At 49.4% G+C, this 14502-nt stretch overlaps 1 protein-coding gene across 1 annotated transcript in view; it reads left to right on the top strand.

The window, feature by feature from the left end:
* Positions 1–14502, top strand: part of LOC145339197 (talin-2) — a gene marked incomplete at both ends in the record, with an annotated part of 176335 nt that overhangs the window by 95046 nt on the left and 66787 nt on the right. The window contains 3 exons of the mRNA XM_080183582.1: positions 1402–1599; positions 10601–10740; positions 11785–11878. Of these exons, the coding sequence (XP_080039708.1) occupies positions 1402–1599; positions 10601–10740; positions 11785–11878 (432 nt within the window). The remainder of the gene's footprint in view (positions 1–1401; positions 1600–10600; positions 10741–11784; positions 11879–14502) is intronic.

Genomic DNA, 14502 nt, shown 5'->3' with positions numbered 1-14502 from the left:
TACAGACAATGTGAGTGGAGAGAGGGTTAAGCACAGGTTAAAGAGATGTGTATTGTCTCCAGACAGGACAGTTAGTGAGATTTTGCAAACCCAGACAAGTCACGGGGGTTACAGATAGTGCGACATGAACCCAAGGTTGAGACCGTCCTCATGTGTGCGGAACTTGGCTATCAGTCTCTGCTCAGCGACTCTGCGCTGTCGTGTGTCGTGAAGGCCGCCTTGGAGAAGATCAGAGGCCGAATGCCCGTGACCACTGACATGTTCCCCAACAGGAAGAGAACAGTCTTGCCTGGTGATTGTTGAGTGATGTTCGTTCATCTGATGTTGTAGCGTAATTAATGTCCAGCAGGGCTGATCTCCAGCAGGGCTGTCTGTCACTCTGTGGGATTAAATGATATCTCACTGCAGTGTGTGTAATAAGATCCAAACTGTCTAACACGCCTGGCAAAGATTGCTAAGTGAGCTGTGTGTATCCTTGCCTATGTGTGAGTGTGAGCGTGCACCTGCATCTGTGTGTGAGTGTGCGCCTGTGTCTGTGTGTGAGCGCGCGCCTGCATCCGTGTGTGAGCGCGCGCCTGCGTCCGTGTGTGAGCGCGCGCCTGTGTCTGTGTGTGAGCGCGCGCCTGTGTCTGTGTGTGAGCGCGCGCCTGTGTCTGTGTGTGAGCGCGCGCCTGCGTCCGTGTGTGAGTGCGCGCCTGCGTCCGTGTGTGAGCGCGCGCCTGTGTCCGTGTGTGAGCGCGCACCTGCGTCCGTGTGTGAGCGCGCACCTGCGTCCGTGTGTGAGCGCGCACCTGCGTCCGTGTGTGAGCGCGCGCCTGCGTCTGTGTGTGGGTGAGCACCTGCGTCCGTGTGTGAGCGCGCGCCTGTGTCTGTGTGTGAGCGCGCGCCTGTGTCTGTGTGTGAGCGTGCGCCTGCGTCCGTGTGTGAGCGCGCGCCTGTGTCTGTGTGTGAGCGCGCGCCTGTGTCTGTGTGTGAGCGTGCGCCTGCGTCCGTGTGTGAGCGCGCGCCTGCGTCCGTGTGTGAGCGCGCGCCTGCGTCCGTGTGTGAGCGTGAGCCTGTGTCTGTTTGTCTGAGTGCATGAGTGTGAACTTCAGATGTGCCACAATGGTTAGCACGACTGCCTGACAGCATCAGGGACCTGCGTTCGATTCCGGCCTTGGGTCACTGTCTGTGCAGAGTCTGCATGTTCTCCCCGTGTCTGCGTGGGTTTCCTCCGGGTGCTCCGGTTTCCTCTCACAAAGATGCAATGGTAAATGGAAGGGGTGACAGGAATAGGGGGGTTGGGCCTTGGTTAGAGGCACTACAGTTTTAATAGGCTGAATGGCTTTGTAGATATGAGATGTTGAAGCTGATAAATGTCCTGGTTGGATTAATGAATCTCTCTCTCAATCTCTCCCACAGTTGCCAGCGAGCACCAAGAGTTTCCAGGAAGCGCAGAGCGAGTTGAACCAAGCTGCCGCTGGTCTGAACCAGTCGGCGGGGGAGGTTGTCCACGCCTCTCGGGGAACCAGCAGGCAACTGGCTGCCGCCTCCGGGAAATTCAGTGAAGACTTTGATGAGTTTCTGGACGCGGGGATCGAAATGGCGGGACAGGCTCAGGTAAGGCCTGGTGACTCCAGTACGGAACCCACGCTCTGGGTGGGGCGCGGGATCAGATCCCGCTCTGGCAAGTTGGAAAATTGGGTTAAAAAGCCGCCTCGTTTGAATTGGCAGGTAAAATTGCCGCAGCGTCATAAAAATGGCCTTCAGATGTGGGTTTCCCAGCCCAGGGACTGCACACACTCAGTATTCCTGTCACTCTGTCCCCTCTGCTAATTCAGTGATCACTTGGGCTGAGATAGAGAACATTGAGTGACTGAGGGTGGAGGCAGAGTAGAGTGTAGGGAGGGACGTTTCAGAAGGTTCAAAACCCCAACTTTTCTCTTTTAGCAATGTCAGGTGTGAGCGAGCTCGCTCCCTGAGTCCAGTGCCTCATTACAGAGAATTTAGAACATAGAACCCTACAGTGCCCATCGAGCCTGCACTGACCACAATCCCACCCAGGCCCTACCCCCATATCCCTACGTTCTATACCCACTAATCCCTCTAACCTACACATCCCAGGACACTAAGGGGCAACTTCTTAGCCTCTTTGGACTGTGGGAGGAAAGCAGAGCACCCGGAGGAAACCCACGCAGACACGAGGAGAATGTGCAAACTCCGCACAGCCAGTGACCCGAGCCGGGAATCGAACCCAGGACCCTAAAGCTGTGAAGCAGCAGTGCTAACCCACTGTGCTACCGTGCCAATTTGTTGCATCATCCAGGCTGACCCCATTCCCAGTGCAGTTCTGAGGGCACGCTGCACTGCCAGAGGCTCTGTCTCGGGTGGATGGAAAAGATTTCATGGCGCTATTTCCAAGAAAAGTCGGGGAGTTCTCCCCGGCGTCTTGGCAATTTTTGTCCCACAGTCAGTGCTGAAACCCAATATCTGTCCATTATCACACTACTGCACGTGGGATCTTTCTCTGCACAGACGGACTGCTTTGTTTCCTATCTTACAACAGTGATTACACTTTGAAAATATTTCACTGGGTTTCAACATCTATGGGTGCTCCTGGGGTGTGAAAGGTGCTATATAAATGGACATTGATTTCCATTCCAACTATCTTCACTCCTTCAGGAACAGAATGATAATATGGGCGGCACGGTAGCACAGTGGGTTAGCACTGCTGCTTCACAGCTCCAGGGTCCTGGGTTCGATTCCTGGCTCGGGTCACTGTCTGTGCAGAGTTTGCACATTCTCCTCGTGTCTGCGTGGGTTTCCTCCGGGTGCTCTGGTTTCCTCCCACAGTCCAAAGATGTGCGGGTTAGGTTGATTGGCTGTGCTAAAATTGCCCTTAGTGTCCTGGGATGTGTAGGTTAGAGGGATTAGTGGGTATAATATGTAGGGATATGGGGATAGGGCCTGGATGGGATTGTGTTTGGTGCAGACTCGATGGGCCGAAGGGCCTCTTTCTGCACTGTAGGGTTTCTAGTCATGTAACGACAGCCTACACCGAGTTCATGTTTGCAATCATGCGGGACTGGATGAAGTAGACCAGGAGAAGCTGTTTGTGTGCATTGAAGAGTTTAAACTGTTTTGCAAAATTAGCAAGTACAATGTGAGAAAAAGCTTTCTCACCCAGCAAGAGATTGGGGTCTGGGATGCTCGGCCTGGAAGTGTGGGGGAGGCAGGTTCAATTGAGGCATCCAAGAGGGCATTAGATGATTAGAAACAGTGTGCTGGGGTACAGGGAAAAGACAGGGGGATAGCGTTGAGCCCTGATGCTCATTTGGAGAGCCGGTATAGACAGTGGGCCGAATGGCCTCCTTGGTGCTTCTGTGACCAGCCTTTGTCTCGCGGTAAGGACTGAGCAGATTTCCAGGGTCCTGTGCTATCACTGAATCAGTACCACTCTGAATTTAATCACTGCCTTTCACTACATCGCTGTGAATCTGATTGTCAGGGTTAGATTTCCAAAGCGGTAAGCTACTGGATTGGAAAGTATGAGTACTCCCACTATCGACTCACATCCGCAACTCCTTCTAACTGGTCACCTGGCTGCTGTGGTGATCGTGATGCTCCACGGATATCAGAGGTAGGTTCTTTACTCAGAGGGTAGTAAGGGTGTGGAATGTCCTGCCTGCAGCAGTTGTGGACTTGCCAACTTTAAGGGCGTTCAAATGGTCAGTGGATAGGCATATGGATAACATTGGAATAGTTTAGGTTAGAGGGTCATTAGATTGGTTCCACTGGTCGGCGCAACATCAAGGGCCAGTACTGCGCTGTAATGTCCTATGTTCTATGCTGGTGTTATGCTATGGTATGGTAGGAAGGACTATTACTTACGAGGCGAAAAACTGCAGCAGGCGACGGTGCAGAGGGACCTCGGGGTCCTTGTGCATGAGTCGCAAAAACCCAGCTTGCAGGTGCAGCAGGTGGTCAGGAAGGCGAATGGGATGCTGGCCTTCATAGCGAGGGGGATTGAATATAAAAGTAGGGAGGTCTTGCTGCAGCTGTATAGGGCATTGGTGAGGCCGCAGCTGGAGTACTGTGTGCAGTTTTGGGCGCCGCACCTGCGCAAGGATATTTTGGCCCTGGAGGGAGTGCAGAGGAGGTTTACTAGGATGATACCGGAGTTGAGGGGGTTGAGCTATGAGGAGAGGCTGAATAAACTAGGCTTGAACTCGTTAGAGTTTAGAAGAATGAGGGGAGATCTCATTGAGACGTATAAGATGATGAATGGGATGGATAAGATAGAGGTGGAGAGACTCTTCCCGCTCAAAAAAGACAGTAGGACTAGGGGGCACAGCCTCAAGATAAAGGGGGGGCGGTTTAGAACGGAGTTGAGGAGGAACTTCTTCACTCAAAGGGTGGTGAATCTCTGGAATTCTCTGCCCGTTGAAGTGGTGGAGGCTGCCTCGCTAAATATTTTTAAGAAGCGGGTTGATGGGTTCTTGATAAGAGAGGGGATTAAGGGTTATGGGGAGAAAGCGGGAAAGTGGAACTGAGCCACGACAGATCAGCCATGATCTTATTGAATGGCGGGGCAGGCTCGAAGGGCTAGATGGCCTACTCCTGCTCCGATTTCTTATGTTCTTATGTTCTTATGTTAGACTGGGGTAAACACAGTAAGAAGTCTCACAACACCAGGTTAAAGTCCAACCAGTTTATTTGATAGTAAACCCACAAGATTTTGGAAACAGTGTTCCTTCGTCAGGTGTGTGGAAGGCTGCTGTAAAGATTTACATTCTAATCAGTAAACTGTGTGTGTTTTTATACGTCCTTCTCTGATCAGAACCTTCCACGTACCTGGGGAAGGAACATCATTTCCAAAAGCTTGTGGGATTACTATCAAATAAACTGGTTGGACTTTAACCTGGTGTGAGACTTCTTACTGATGTGGTGATACCAGGAGTATTAAAGGGTATAGGGAATAAGCAGGAGAATGGGATTGCAGTGTGGAGGATTTGAGCTATGAGGAGAGGCTGAATAAACTGGGCTTGTACTCGTTAGAGTTTAGAAGAATGAGGGGAGATCTCATTGAGACGTATAAGATGATGAATGGGATGGATAGGATAGAGGTGGAGAGACTCTTTCCGCTCAAAAAAGACAGTAGGACTAGGGGGCACAGCCTCAAGATAAAGGGGGGGCGTTTTAGAACGGAGTTGAGGAGGAACTTCTTCACTCAAAGGGTGGTGAATCTCTGGAATTCTCTGCCCGTTGAAGTGGTGGAGGCTGCCTCGCTAAATATTTTTAAGACGCGGGTTGATGGGTTTTTGATGAGAGGGGATTAAGGGTTATGGGGAGAGGGCGGGAATGTGGAACTGAGCCACGACAGATCAGCCATGATCTTATTGAATGGCGGGGCAGGCTCGAAGGGCTAGATGGCCTACTCCTGCTCCTATTTCTTATGTTCTTATGATGGGCTGAATGGTCTATTTCTGTGTCGGAACGACACGGGCTGACATGTAACAGTGGTGACGTTGGCAGAGTTGAATTGATTGGATGTGAGGCACTTGTGGATCTTGTGGAATGTAACTCAAAGTCCACAGATGTGCGGGTTAGATGGATTGGCCAAACTAAATTGGCCCTTAGTGTCGGGGGGGGCTAGGGTAGATGCATGGGGCTAAGGGGATAGAGCTTGGGTGGGACTGTGGGCAGTGCAGATGGGTGAATGGCCTCCTTCTGTACTGGAGGATTCGACGAAATGGATATTATTCTTTGATCTTGTCTTTGCTGGCACTTTTCCAACACTGGTTGGATAATGTGAGCAGGAACTCATGACTAATATTATTCCCTTCTCTGTTCCTCCCCTACACGCTACCCCCAGTCAAGATGCTGAAATCTGGGTTCATGTTTTTTGCAATGATATTGGGTGCCAGCGGGAATTCCAGCCTCAATATTTTGCCCCTCGGGCTGGAAATGCGCGTCCAGCCAGTCAATGGAACGCTGTGTGGGGCAGAGAAAAGGGAGAGTGTGGGCTGCCGCTTTTCATGCTCTCCCTCGGGGGGACAGGGGGAACAGCTGCCACAGAACTCCCTCAGGGGCCGTAAAAATAAACAAACAGTGACGGATAAATGCTGCAAAGAGTGACTAGGCAGCACAATCCAACACAAATCTCAGTCAAATAGAAACAAAATACTGCGGGTACTGGAAACCTGAAAAAGAATGGACTTTAGCAAGGCCTTTGACAAGGTAATGCATGGTAGGTTGTTGCATAAAGTTTAATCTCACGGGATCCAGGGTGAGGTATCTAAACGGATACAAAATTGGCCTCTTGACGGAGGCCAGAGGGTGGTTTTTCGGACTGGAGGCCTGTGACCAGCAATGTGCCTCAGGGATCAGTGCTGGGCCCACTGTTATTTGTCATTTATATTAATGATTTGGATGAGAATATAGGAGGCATGGTTAGTAAGTTTGCAGATGACACCAAGATTGGTGTCACAGTGGACACTGAAGAAGGTTATCTCCAGTTGCAATGGGATCTTGATCAATTGGGTCAGTGGGCTGACGAATGGCAGATGGAGTTCAACTTAGATCAATGCAAGGTGATGCATTTTGGTAGATTGAACCAGGGCAGGACTCACTCAGTTAATGGTAGGGCATTAGGGAGAGTTACAGAACAAAGAGATCTAGGGGTACAGGTTCATAACGCCTTGAAAGTGGGGTCACAGGTGGACAGAGTGGTGAAGAAGGCATTCGGCATGCTTGGTTTCATCGGTCAGAACATTGAATACAGGAGTTGGGACGTCTTGTTGAAGTTGTACAAGACATTGGTCAGGCCACACTTAGAATACTGTGTACAATTCTGGTCACCCTATTATAGAAAGGATATTATTAAACTAGAAAAAGTGCAGAAAAGATTTACTAGGATGCTACTGGGACTTGATGGATTGAGTTATAAGGAGAGGCTGGATAGATTGGGACTGTTTTCTCTGGAGCGTAGGAGGCTGAGGGGTGATCTTATAGAGTCTATAAAATAATGAGGGGCACAGGTCAGCTAGATAGTCAATATCTTTTCCCAAAGGTAGGAGAGTCTAAAACTAGAGGGCATAGGTTTAAGGTGAGAGGGGAGAGATACAGAAGTGTCCAGAGGAGCAATTTTTTCACACAGAGGGTGGTGAGTGTCTGGAATGAGCTGTCAGAGGTAGCATTAGAGGCGGGTACAATTTTGTCTTTTAAAAAGCATTTAGATGGTTACATGGGTACGATGGGTATAGAGGGATATGGGCCAAATGCGGGCAACTGGGATTAGCTTAGGGGTCTTTAAAAAAGGGCAGCACGGACAGGTTGGGCCGAAGGGCCTGTTTCCATGCTGTAAACCTCTACGATTCTAACGCTGGATAAACTCAGCAGGTCTGGCAGCTGAGAGAGAAACACAGTTAAAGTTTCGGGCCCAGACCACCCTTCTACAGAACCTCAATCTACAGACATTTTTAAAAGTTTTATTTGAGGCCTGGCAGTTCACCCCTCACTGGATCGAGGTTACAGCTGAAACGTAAAGTCCGTCTGGCCAATCAGCCACCCACAGGAACCAGACCATGAAATTAGCCATTGAATGATTCTAGACACAAAGCACCCCGATCCCCTGGCTCTGTTGATGTCACTTCCTGAAAATGGTGGATGGTTACCATGAGGATCTGTGGGACCAACTCAGCTCCTGATTACCACTGAGGCCAGTTATTGTGGGTGTGATCTAGTCTATAGAGGCTACTCAATGTTGTAAAGGTTTGTGACATTGCGAGTAGTTGCTGGTGGAGCATTTTCTGTTTATATTTGAAGTCAGCTGACGTGTCCAGTTTTTACGTTAGGGTGCGGAATGTTATTGCTCATTCCGAATAGCCTTTAAGAAAGGCCACCCGGATAAATGTGTAGTGGTCCATTTTGGCAGGTCCAATGGGATGAAGGAGAACAATATCAAGGGTAGGACTCTTAGCAGTGTTGAAGAGCAGAAGGATCTTGGGGTCCGGGTCCACAGGACTCTTAAATCGGCCTCGCAGGTGGAGGATGTGGTCAAGAAGGCGTATGGTGTACTGGCCTTCATTAATCGAGGGATTGAGTTTAGGAGTCGGGAGGTAATGCTGCAACTTTATAAGACCCTTGTCAGACCCCACCTGGAGTACTGTGCGCAGTTCTGGTCGCCTCACTACAGGGAGGATGTGGAAGCTATTGAGAGGGTGCAGAGGAGATTTACAAGGATGTTGCCTGGATTGGGAGGCATGCCTTATGAAGATAGGTTGAGGGAGCTGGGACTCTTCTCCCTGGAGAGACGAAGGTTGAGAGGTGACCTGATAGAGGTTTATAAGATGTTGAGAGGATTAGATAGGGTGGATTCTCGGAGGCTATTTCCCAGGGCTGAAATGGTCGCTACGAGAGGACACAGGTTTAAGGTGCTGGGGAGTAGGTACAGAGGAGATGTCAGGGGTAAGTTTTTCACTCAGAGGGTGGTGAGTGAGTGGAATCGGCTGCCGTCGATGGTGGTAGAGGCGAACTCGCTGGGGTCTTTTAAGAGACTCTGGATGAGTACATGGGATCTAATGGGATTGAGGGTTATAGATAGGCCTCGTTGGTATGGATATGATCGGTGCAACTTGTGGGCTGAAGGGCCTGTTTGTGCTGTAGTGTTCTATGTTCTGAAGTTGCGTTGAGACACCTTCTTCACAATTGAGTGACTTGCTGGCCATTTCAGAGGGCAGTTAAGAGTTAACCACATTGCTGTGAGTCTGGGTCGCATGTAGGCCAGACCAGGTAAGGACGGCAGATTTCCTTCCCAAAAAGACATTAATGAATCAGATGGGTTAACGTACAGGTTCAGTCGGCAGTTAGGAAAGTAAATGCAGTGCTCGCATTCGTGTCGAGAGAGCTAGAATACAAGAGCAGGGATGTACTTCTGAGGCTGTATAAGGCTCGGGTCAGACCCCATTTGGAATATTGTGAGCAGTTTTGGGTCCCATAATCTAAGGAAGGATGTGCTGGCCTTGGAAAGGATCCAGAGGAGGTTCACAAGAATGATCCCTGGAATGAAACGCTTGTCGTATGAGGAATGGTTGAGGACTCTGAGTCTGTACTCGTTGGAGTTTAGAAGGATGAGGGGGGATCTTACTGAAACTTACAGGATACTGCGAGGCCCTGGATAGAGTGGACGTGGAGAGGATGTTTCCACTAGTAGGAAAAACTACAACCAGCGTGCACGACCTCAGGCTAAAGGGTCGATCCTTTAAAACAGAGATGAGGAGGAATTTCTTCAGCCAGAGAGTGGTGAACTCTTTGCCGCAGAAGGCTGTGGAGGGCAGGTCAGTGAGTGTCTTTAAGACGGAGATAGATAGCTTCTTGATTAATAAGGGAGTCAGGGGTTATGGGAGGAAAGGCAGGAGAATGGGGATGAGAAAAATATCAGCCATGATTGAACGGCAGAGCAGACTCCATGGGCCGAGTGGCCTCATTCGGCTTCTATTTCTCACGGTCTTAGGGGTTTTTATGACAATCTGTGATCCTTTCATGGTCACCGCTGCTGAGACTAGCTTTATAGATCTATTAATTAATTGATATTGAGTTTGCCCGTTGTTGAGGTACAATTTGAACTCTCGTTTCTGGGCTATTAGCTCAGGCCTGAGTACTACATGTCCAGTAATAAGCGCAGTGGCTTTTGCACCTCTAAATTCTGGGCAACACACTTTAGGCGGAATGTGCTTTTGGAGAGGGAGCGGAGGAGATTCACTGGAATGGTCCAAGGAGTGAGAACCTGCAGTGAACCTGGAGAGACTGGGATTGTCCTCCTTAGAGCAGAGAAGACTCAGGGGAGCTTTAACTGGAACATTGAAAATCATGAAGGGAATGATGTTTGAGTAAACACAGAGAGGGTGTTTCCAGTGGAGGAAGAGTCCAACAGCAGAATTAGAATAAAAGCCAGTGAAGGTGATGAGTTTTATAATGTTCTGACCAACATTCCACAGGTAGGTGATGGATGTGAGTCATTAATAACTCTCAAAAGTGAATTGAATCACTACTTAAACATATATAGAACATTACAGCGCAGTACAGACCCTTCGGCCCTCAATGTTGAGCCGACCAGTGGAACCAATCTAATGACCCTCTAACCTAAACTATTCCAGTGTTATCCATATGCCTATCCACTGACCATTTGAACGCCCTTAAAGTTGGCGAGTCCACAACTGCTGCAGGCAGGGCATTCCACGCCCTTACTACCCTCTGAGTAAAGAACCTACCTCTGACATCCGTCCTATAATTACCACCCCTCAATTTGAAGCTATGTCCCCTCGTGTTAGCCATCACCATCCGAGGAAAAAAGCTCTCACTGTCCACCCAATATATGGCGTGGGGAAAGAGCAGTAGGGTGGAAATGATTGGCTATCTCTTTCAGAGGGCTAGCACAGACACAATGGGTCAAATGGCTGCCATCAGTGCTGTATGATTCTATCACTCAATGGCTGCTTCTAAGAATGGGCAGTTCGACACAGCCTTGTACTGTGCGTGAACAGTGGGTTATTGTCAGAGACAGAAAACTGACTCAGAACAACAGCGTAAACCATGAAATGTTTTCCTTGTTTTCACGCAGACAAAGGAGGGTCAGATCCAGGTCATTGGTAACTTGAAGAATATCTCCATGGCTTCCAGCAAATTGTTGCTCGCTGCCAAGTCACTATCTGTTGATTCCGCTGCGCCCAATGCCAAGAATCTCCTGGCAGCTGCTGCCCGGTAAGGATTGTGTACTTAACCAATGCTGGAACCTCACGTTGGCCAGCGTCTGAGCACCCTGTGGCTCGGTGGGTCGTTTCTGAGACAGAGGGTGGTGTGTTCAAGTCCCACTCCAGAGACTTGAGCACCCAGTCCAGGTTAATCCTCCTGTGCAGTACAGAGGGAGCCCTGCACTGTCACAGGCACGATCATAGGGATGTGCTCCCTGATTTGGTTTAATTTATTATTGTCACTTGTATTAGTAGACAGTGAAAAATATTGTTTCTTGCGCACTATACGGACAAAGCATACCGTTCTTAGAGAAGGAAAGGAGAGAGTGCAGAATGTAACGTTACAGTCGTAGTTAGGGAGGGGAGAAAAATCAAGCTAATACGAGGTAGGTTTATTCAAAAGTCTGGAGGCAGCAGAGAAAAAGCTGTTCTCGAGTAAGTTGGTACATGCCCTCAGACTTTTGTATCCTTTTCCCGATGGAAAAAAGTGAAAGAGAGAATGTCCGGGGTGCGTGGGGGGTCCTTAATTATGCTGGCTGCTTTCCTGAGGCAGCGGGAAGGGTAGACAGAGCCAATGGATGGGAGACTGGTTTGCGCGATGGATTGGGCTACATTCACGACCCTTTGTAGTTCCTTGCGGTTTTGCGCAGAGCAGGAGCCCATACCGAGCTGTGATACAACCAGAAAGAATGCTTTCTATGGCGTAAGTTGCTGAGAGTCGTAGCGGACATGCCAAATTTCCTTAGTCTTCTGAGAAAGTAGGGGTGACCTAGCTAATATTTGTCCGTCAACCAACGCCACTCAAATAAACAGATTATCTGACCGTTGCTTTATTGGGAGCTTGCTGTGCACAAAAATGGCTGCCACGTTTCCAATATTACAACAGGGCTGCTCTTCGAAAGTACGCCACTGGCCGTGAGTGGCTTTGGGACGTGCTGAGGGCATGAAAGTCGTAAGCCCTTCTTCAAATCTTCTAATTATGTCGGTGAAACAGAAGTAGTTGAAGATGTATTGAAGTGTTGATTTAACAGTCAGCATATCCGATGTCTTACAGAGCGGTTACTGAGAGTATCAACCAGCTGATTACACTCTGCACCCAGCAGGCCCCTGGCCAGAAGGAATGTGACAACGCTCTCCGAGAGCTTGAGGTAACAGGATGAAGCCAACTTCTGACAGCACGTCCACCTTGCTCGTTCACATTCAGAGAGTCATAAAATCAGATGGCATAAAGACAGAGTCATAAGAACATAAGAAATAGGAGCAGGAGTAGGCCATCTAGCCCCTCGAGCCTGTCCCGCCATTCAATAAGATCATGGCTGATCTGTTGTGTCTCAGTTCCACTTTCCTGCCCTCTCCCCATAACCCTTAATCCCCTCGCTTATCAAAAACCTATCAACCCGCGTCTTAAAAATATTTAGCGAGGCAGCCTCCACCACTTCAACGGGCAGAGAATTCCAGAGATTCACCACCCTTTGAGTGAAGAAGTTCCTCCTCAACTCCGTTCTAAACCGCCCCCGCTTTATCTTGAGGCTGTGCCCCCTAGTCCTACTGTCCTTTCTGAGCGGAAAGAGTCTCTCCACCTCTATCCTATCCATCCCATTCATCATCTTATATGTCTCAATGAGATCTCCCCTCATTCTTCTAAACTCTAACGAGTACAAGCCTAGTTTATTCAGCCTCTCCTCATAGCTCAACCCCCTCAACTCCGGTATCAGCCTAGTAAACCTCCTCTGCACTCCTTCCAAGGCCAAAATATCCTTGCGTAAGTACGGCGCCCAAAACTGCACACAGAATCAGAGAGTCATAAAATCATTTGGGCGGCACAGTGGCACAGTGGGTTGGCACTGCTGCTTCACAGCTCCAGGGTCCTGGGTTCGATTCCCGGCTCGGGTCGCTGTCTGTGTGGAGTTTGCACATCCTCCTCGTGTCTGCATGGGTTTCCTCCGGGTCCTCCGGTTTCCTCCCACAGCCCAAAGATGTGCGGGTTAGGTTGATTGGCCGTGCGAAGAAATTGCCCCTTAGTGTCCAGGGATGTGTAGGTTAGAGGGATTAGTGGGTATAATACGTAGGGATATGGGGGTAGGGCCTGGGTGGGATTGTGTTCGGTGCAGACTCGATGGGCCGAAGGGCCTCTTCCTGCACTGTAGGGTTCTATGATTCATAGAATCCCTTGAGTGTAAACAGAGGCCATTTAGCCCGTCGAGCCTGCACCAATATACGCTTGCCCAAGGAGGTGGTGGGAGCAGGTATGATTGCGGCATTTAAGGGGAATCTAGACAAATACGTGAATCGGACGGGAATGGAAGGTTACGGACTCCGGAGGTGCAAACGGTCTTAGTTTAGGCATCATGATCGGCGCAGGCTTGGAGGGCCGAAGGCCTGTTCCTGTGCTGTATTGTTTTTTCATTCTTTTTCTTTGTTCAGTAACAATCCCAGCCAGGCCCTATCCCCATAACCCCATACACTTACCCCACCCTTACTTTTTTATCGGAGTTTTCTCTCAGGCAGTTGGAAAACCGGAAGTAGGCCCCAGTGAGACCTGGGATTTTTATTTTGTCCAATAAATTTGGACGGGGAGGAAACCCGAGACACTGTACGTGTAGAGTCTCCCACACTCCTCCCCCCACTCCTTCTCTAACCTAAAAAAAAAGACTTGGAGTGAGAGCAGGTAAGCTTTCTCCTTTTCTCATTTCTTCCCCTAACCTAACGGGGGTGAGGGATTATCAGGCAGGATCTTTCTTTTTATCAGTAAGTTATCCAGAGGGAATGGCAGGAAAGGCAGTGCAGTGTTCCTCCTGCGGGATGTTTAGGGGTTTAGATACTCCAAAGAGTGAAGATAGATGGGTGACGGTGAGAGGGGCTCGGAGGAAGCAGCCATTGCAGGGATCCCCTGTGGTCATTCCCCTCAGCAGCAAGTATACCGCGTTGGATACTGTTGAGGGGGATGACCTACCAGTGGTAAGCCAAGGTGACCAGATCGCTAGCACTGAGTCTGTCCTTGTAGCTCAGAAGGGAAGGGGGGAGAGCAGGAAATCAATAGTTATTGGGGATGTGGAGCTTTTGAGGGTCAGTCAGTCCCCTGGGCCAGATGGGATACATCCTAGGATACTTAGGGAGGCAAGGGATGAGATTGCGGAGCCTTTAGCTTTGATCTTTGGGTCCTCACTGTCCACGGGGATTGTGCCAGAGGACTGGAGAATGGCGAATGTTGTTCCTCTCTTCAAGAAAGGAAATAGGAATGACCCTGGTAATTATAGGCCAGTTAGTCTTACTTCGGTGGTCGGTGAGTTAATGAAAAAGGCCCTGAGGGATTTATGACCATTTGGAAAGATGCAGCTTAATCTGAGATATTTAGCACGGATTCAAGAGGGGTAAGTCTTGCCTCACAAATTTGATTGAATTCTTTGAGAAGGTAACTAAGTGTGTAGATGGAGGTAGAGCAGTTGATGTCATATACATGGATTTTAGTAAGGTGTTTGATAGGGTTCCCCATGGTAGGCTCATGAAGAAGATAAGGAGGTGTGGGATAGAAGGAAATGTGGCCGATTGGATAAGTAACTGGCTGTCTCATAGAGGGTGGTGGTGAAGGGAAAATTTTCAGACTGGAGGCCAGTGACCAGCGGTGTACCACAGGGATCAGTGCTGGATCCTCTGCTTTTGTAAGTTTTATCAATGACTTGGGAGAGGGGGCTGGAGGGTGGGTTAGTAAATTTGCGGATGACACCAAGATTGGTGGAGTAGTGGATGAGGTGGAGGGCTCTCGCAGGCTGCA

Source organism: Carcharhinus amblyrhynchos, unplaced genomic scaffold, assembly GCF_965287045.1.
Source record: "Carcharhinus amblyrhynchos unplaced genomic scaffold, sCarAmb.v2.hapA chromosome_338, whole genome shotgun sequence".
Classification (NCBI taxonomy): Eukaryota; Metazoa; Chordata; class Chondrichthyes; order Carcharhiniformes; family Carcharhinidae; genus Carcharhinus; species Carcharhinus amblyrhynchos.
The sequence above is the reverse complement of the archived record's forward strand: the minus strand, read 5'-3'. Positions and strand labels throughout refer to the sequence as shown.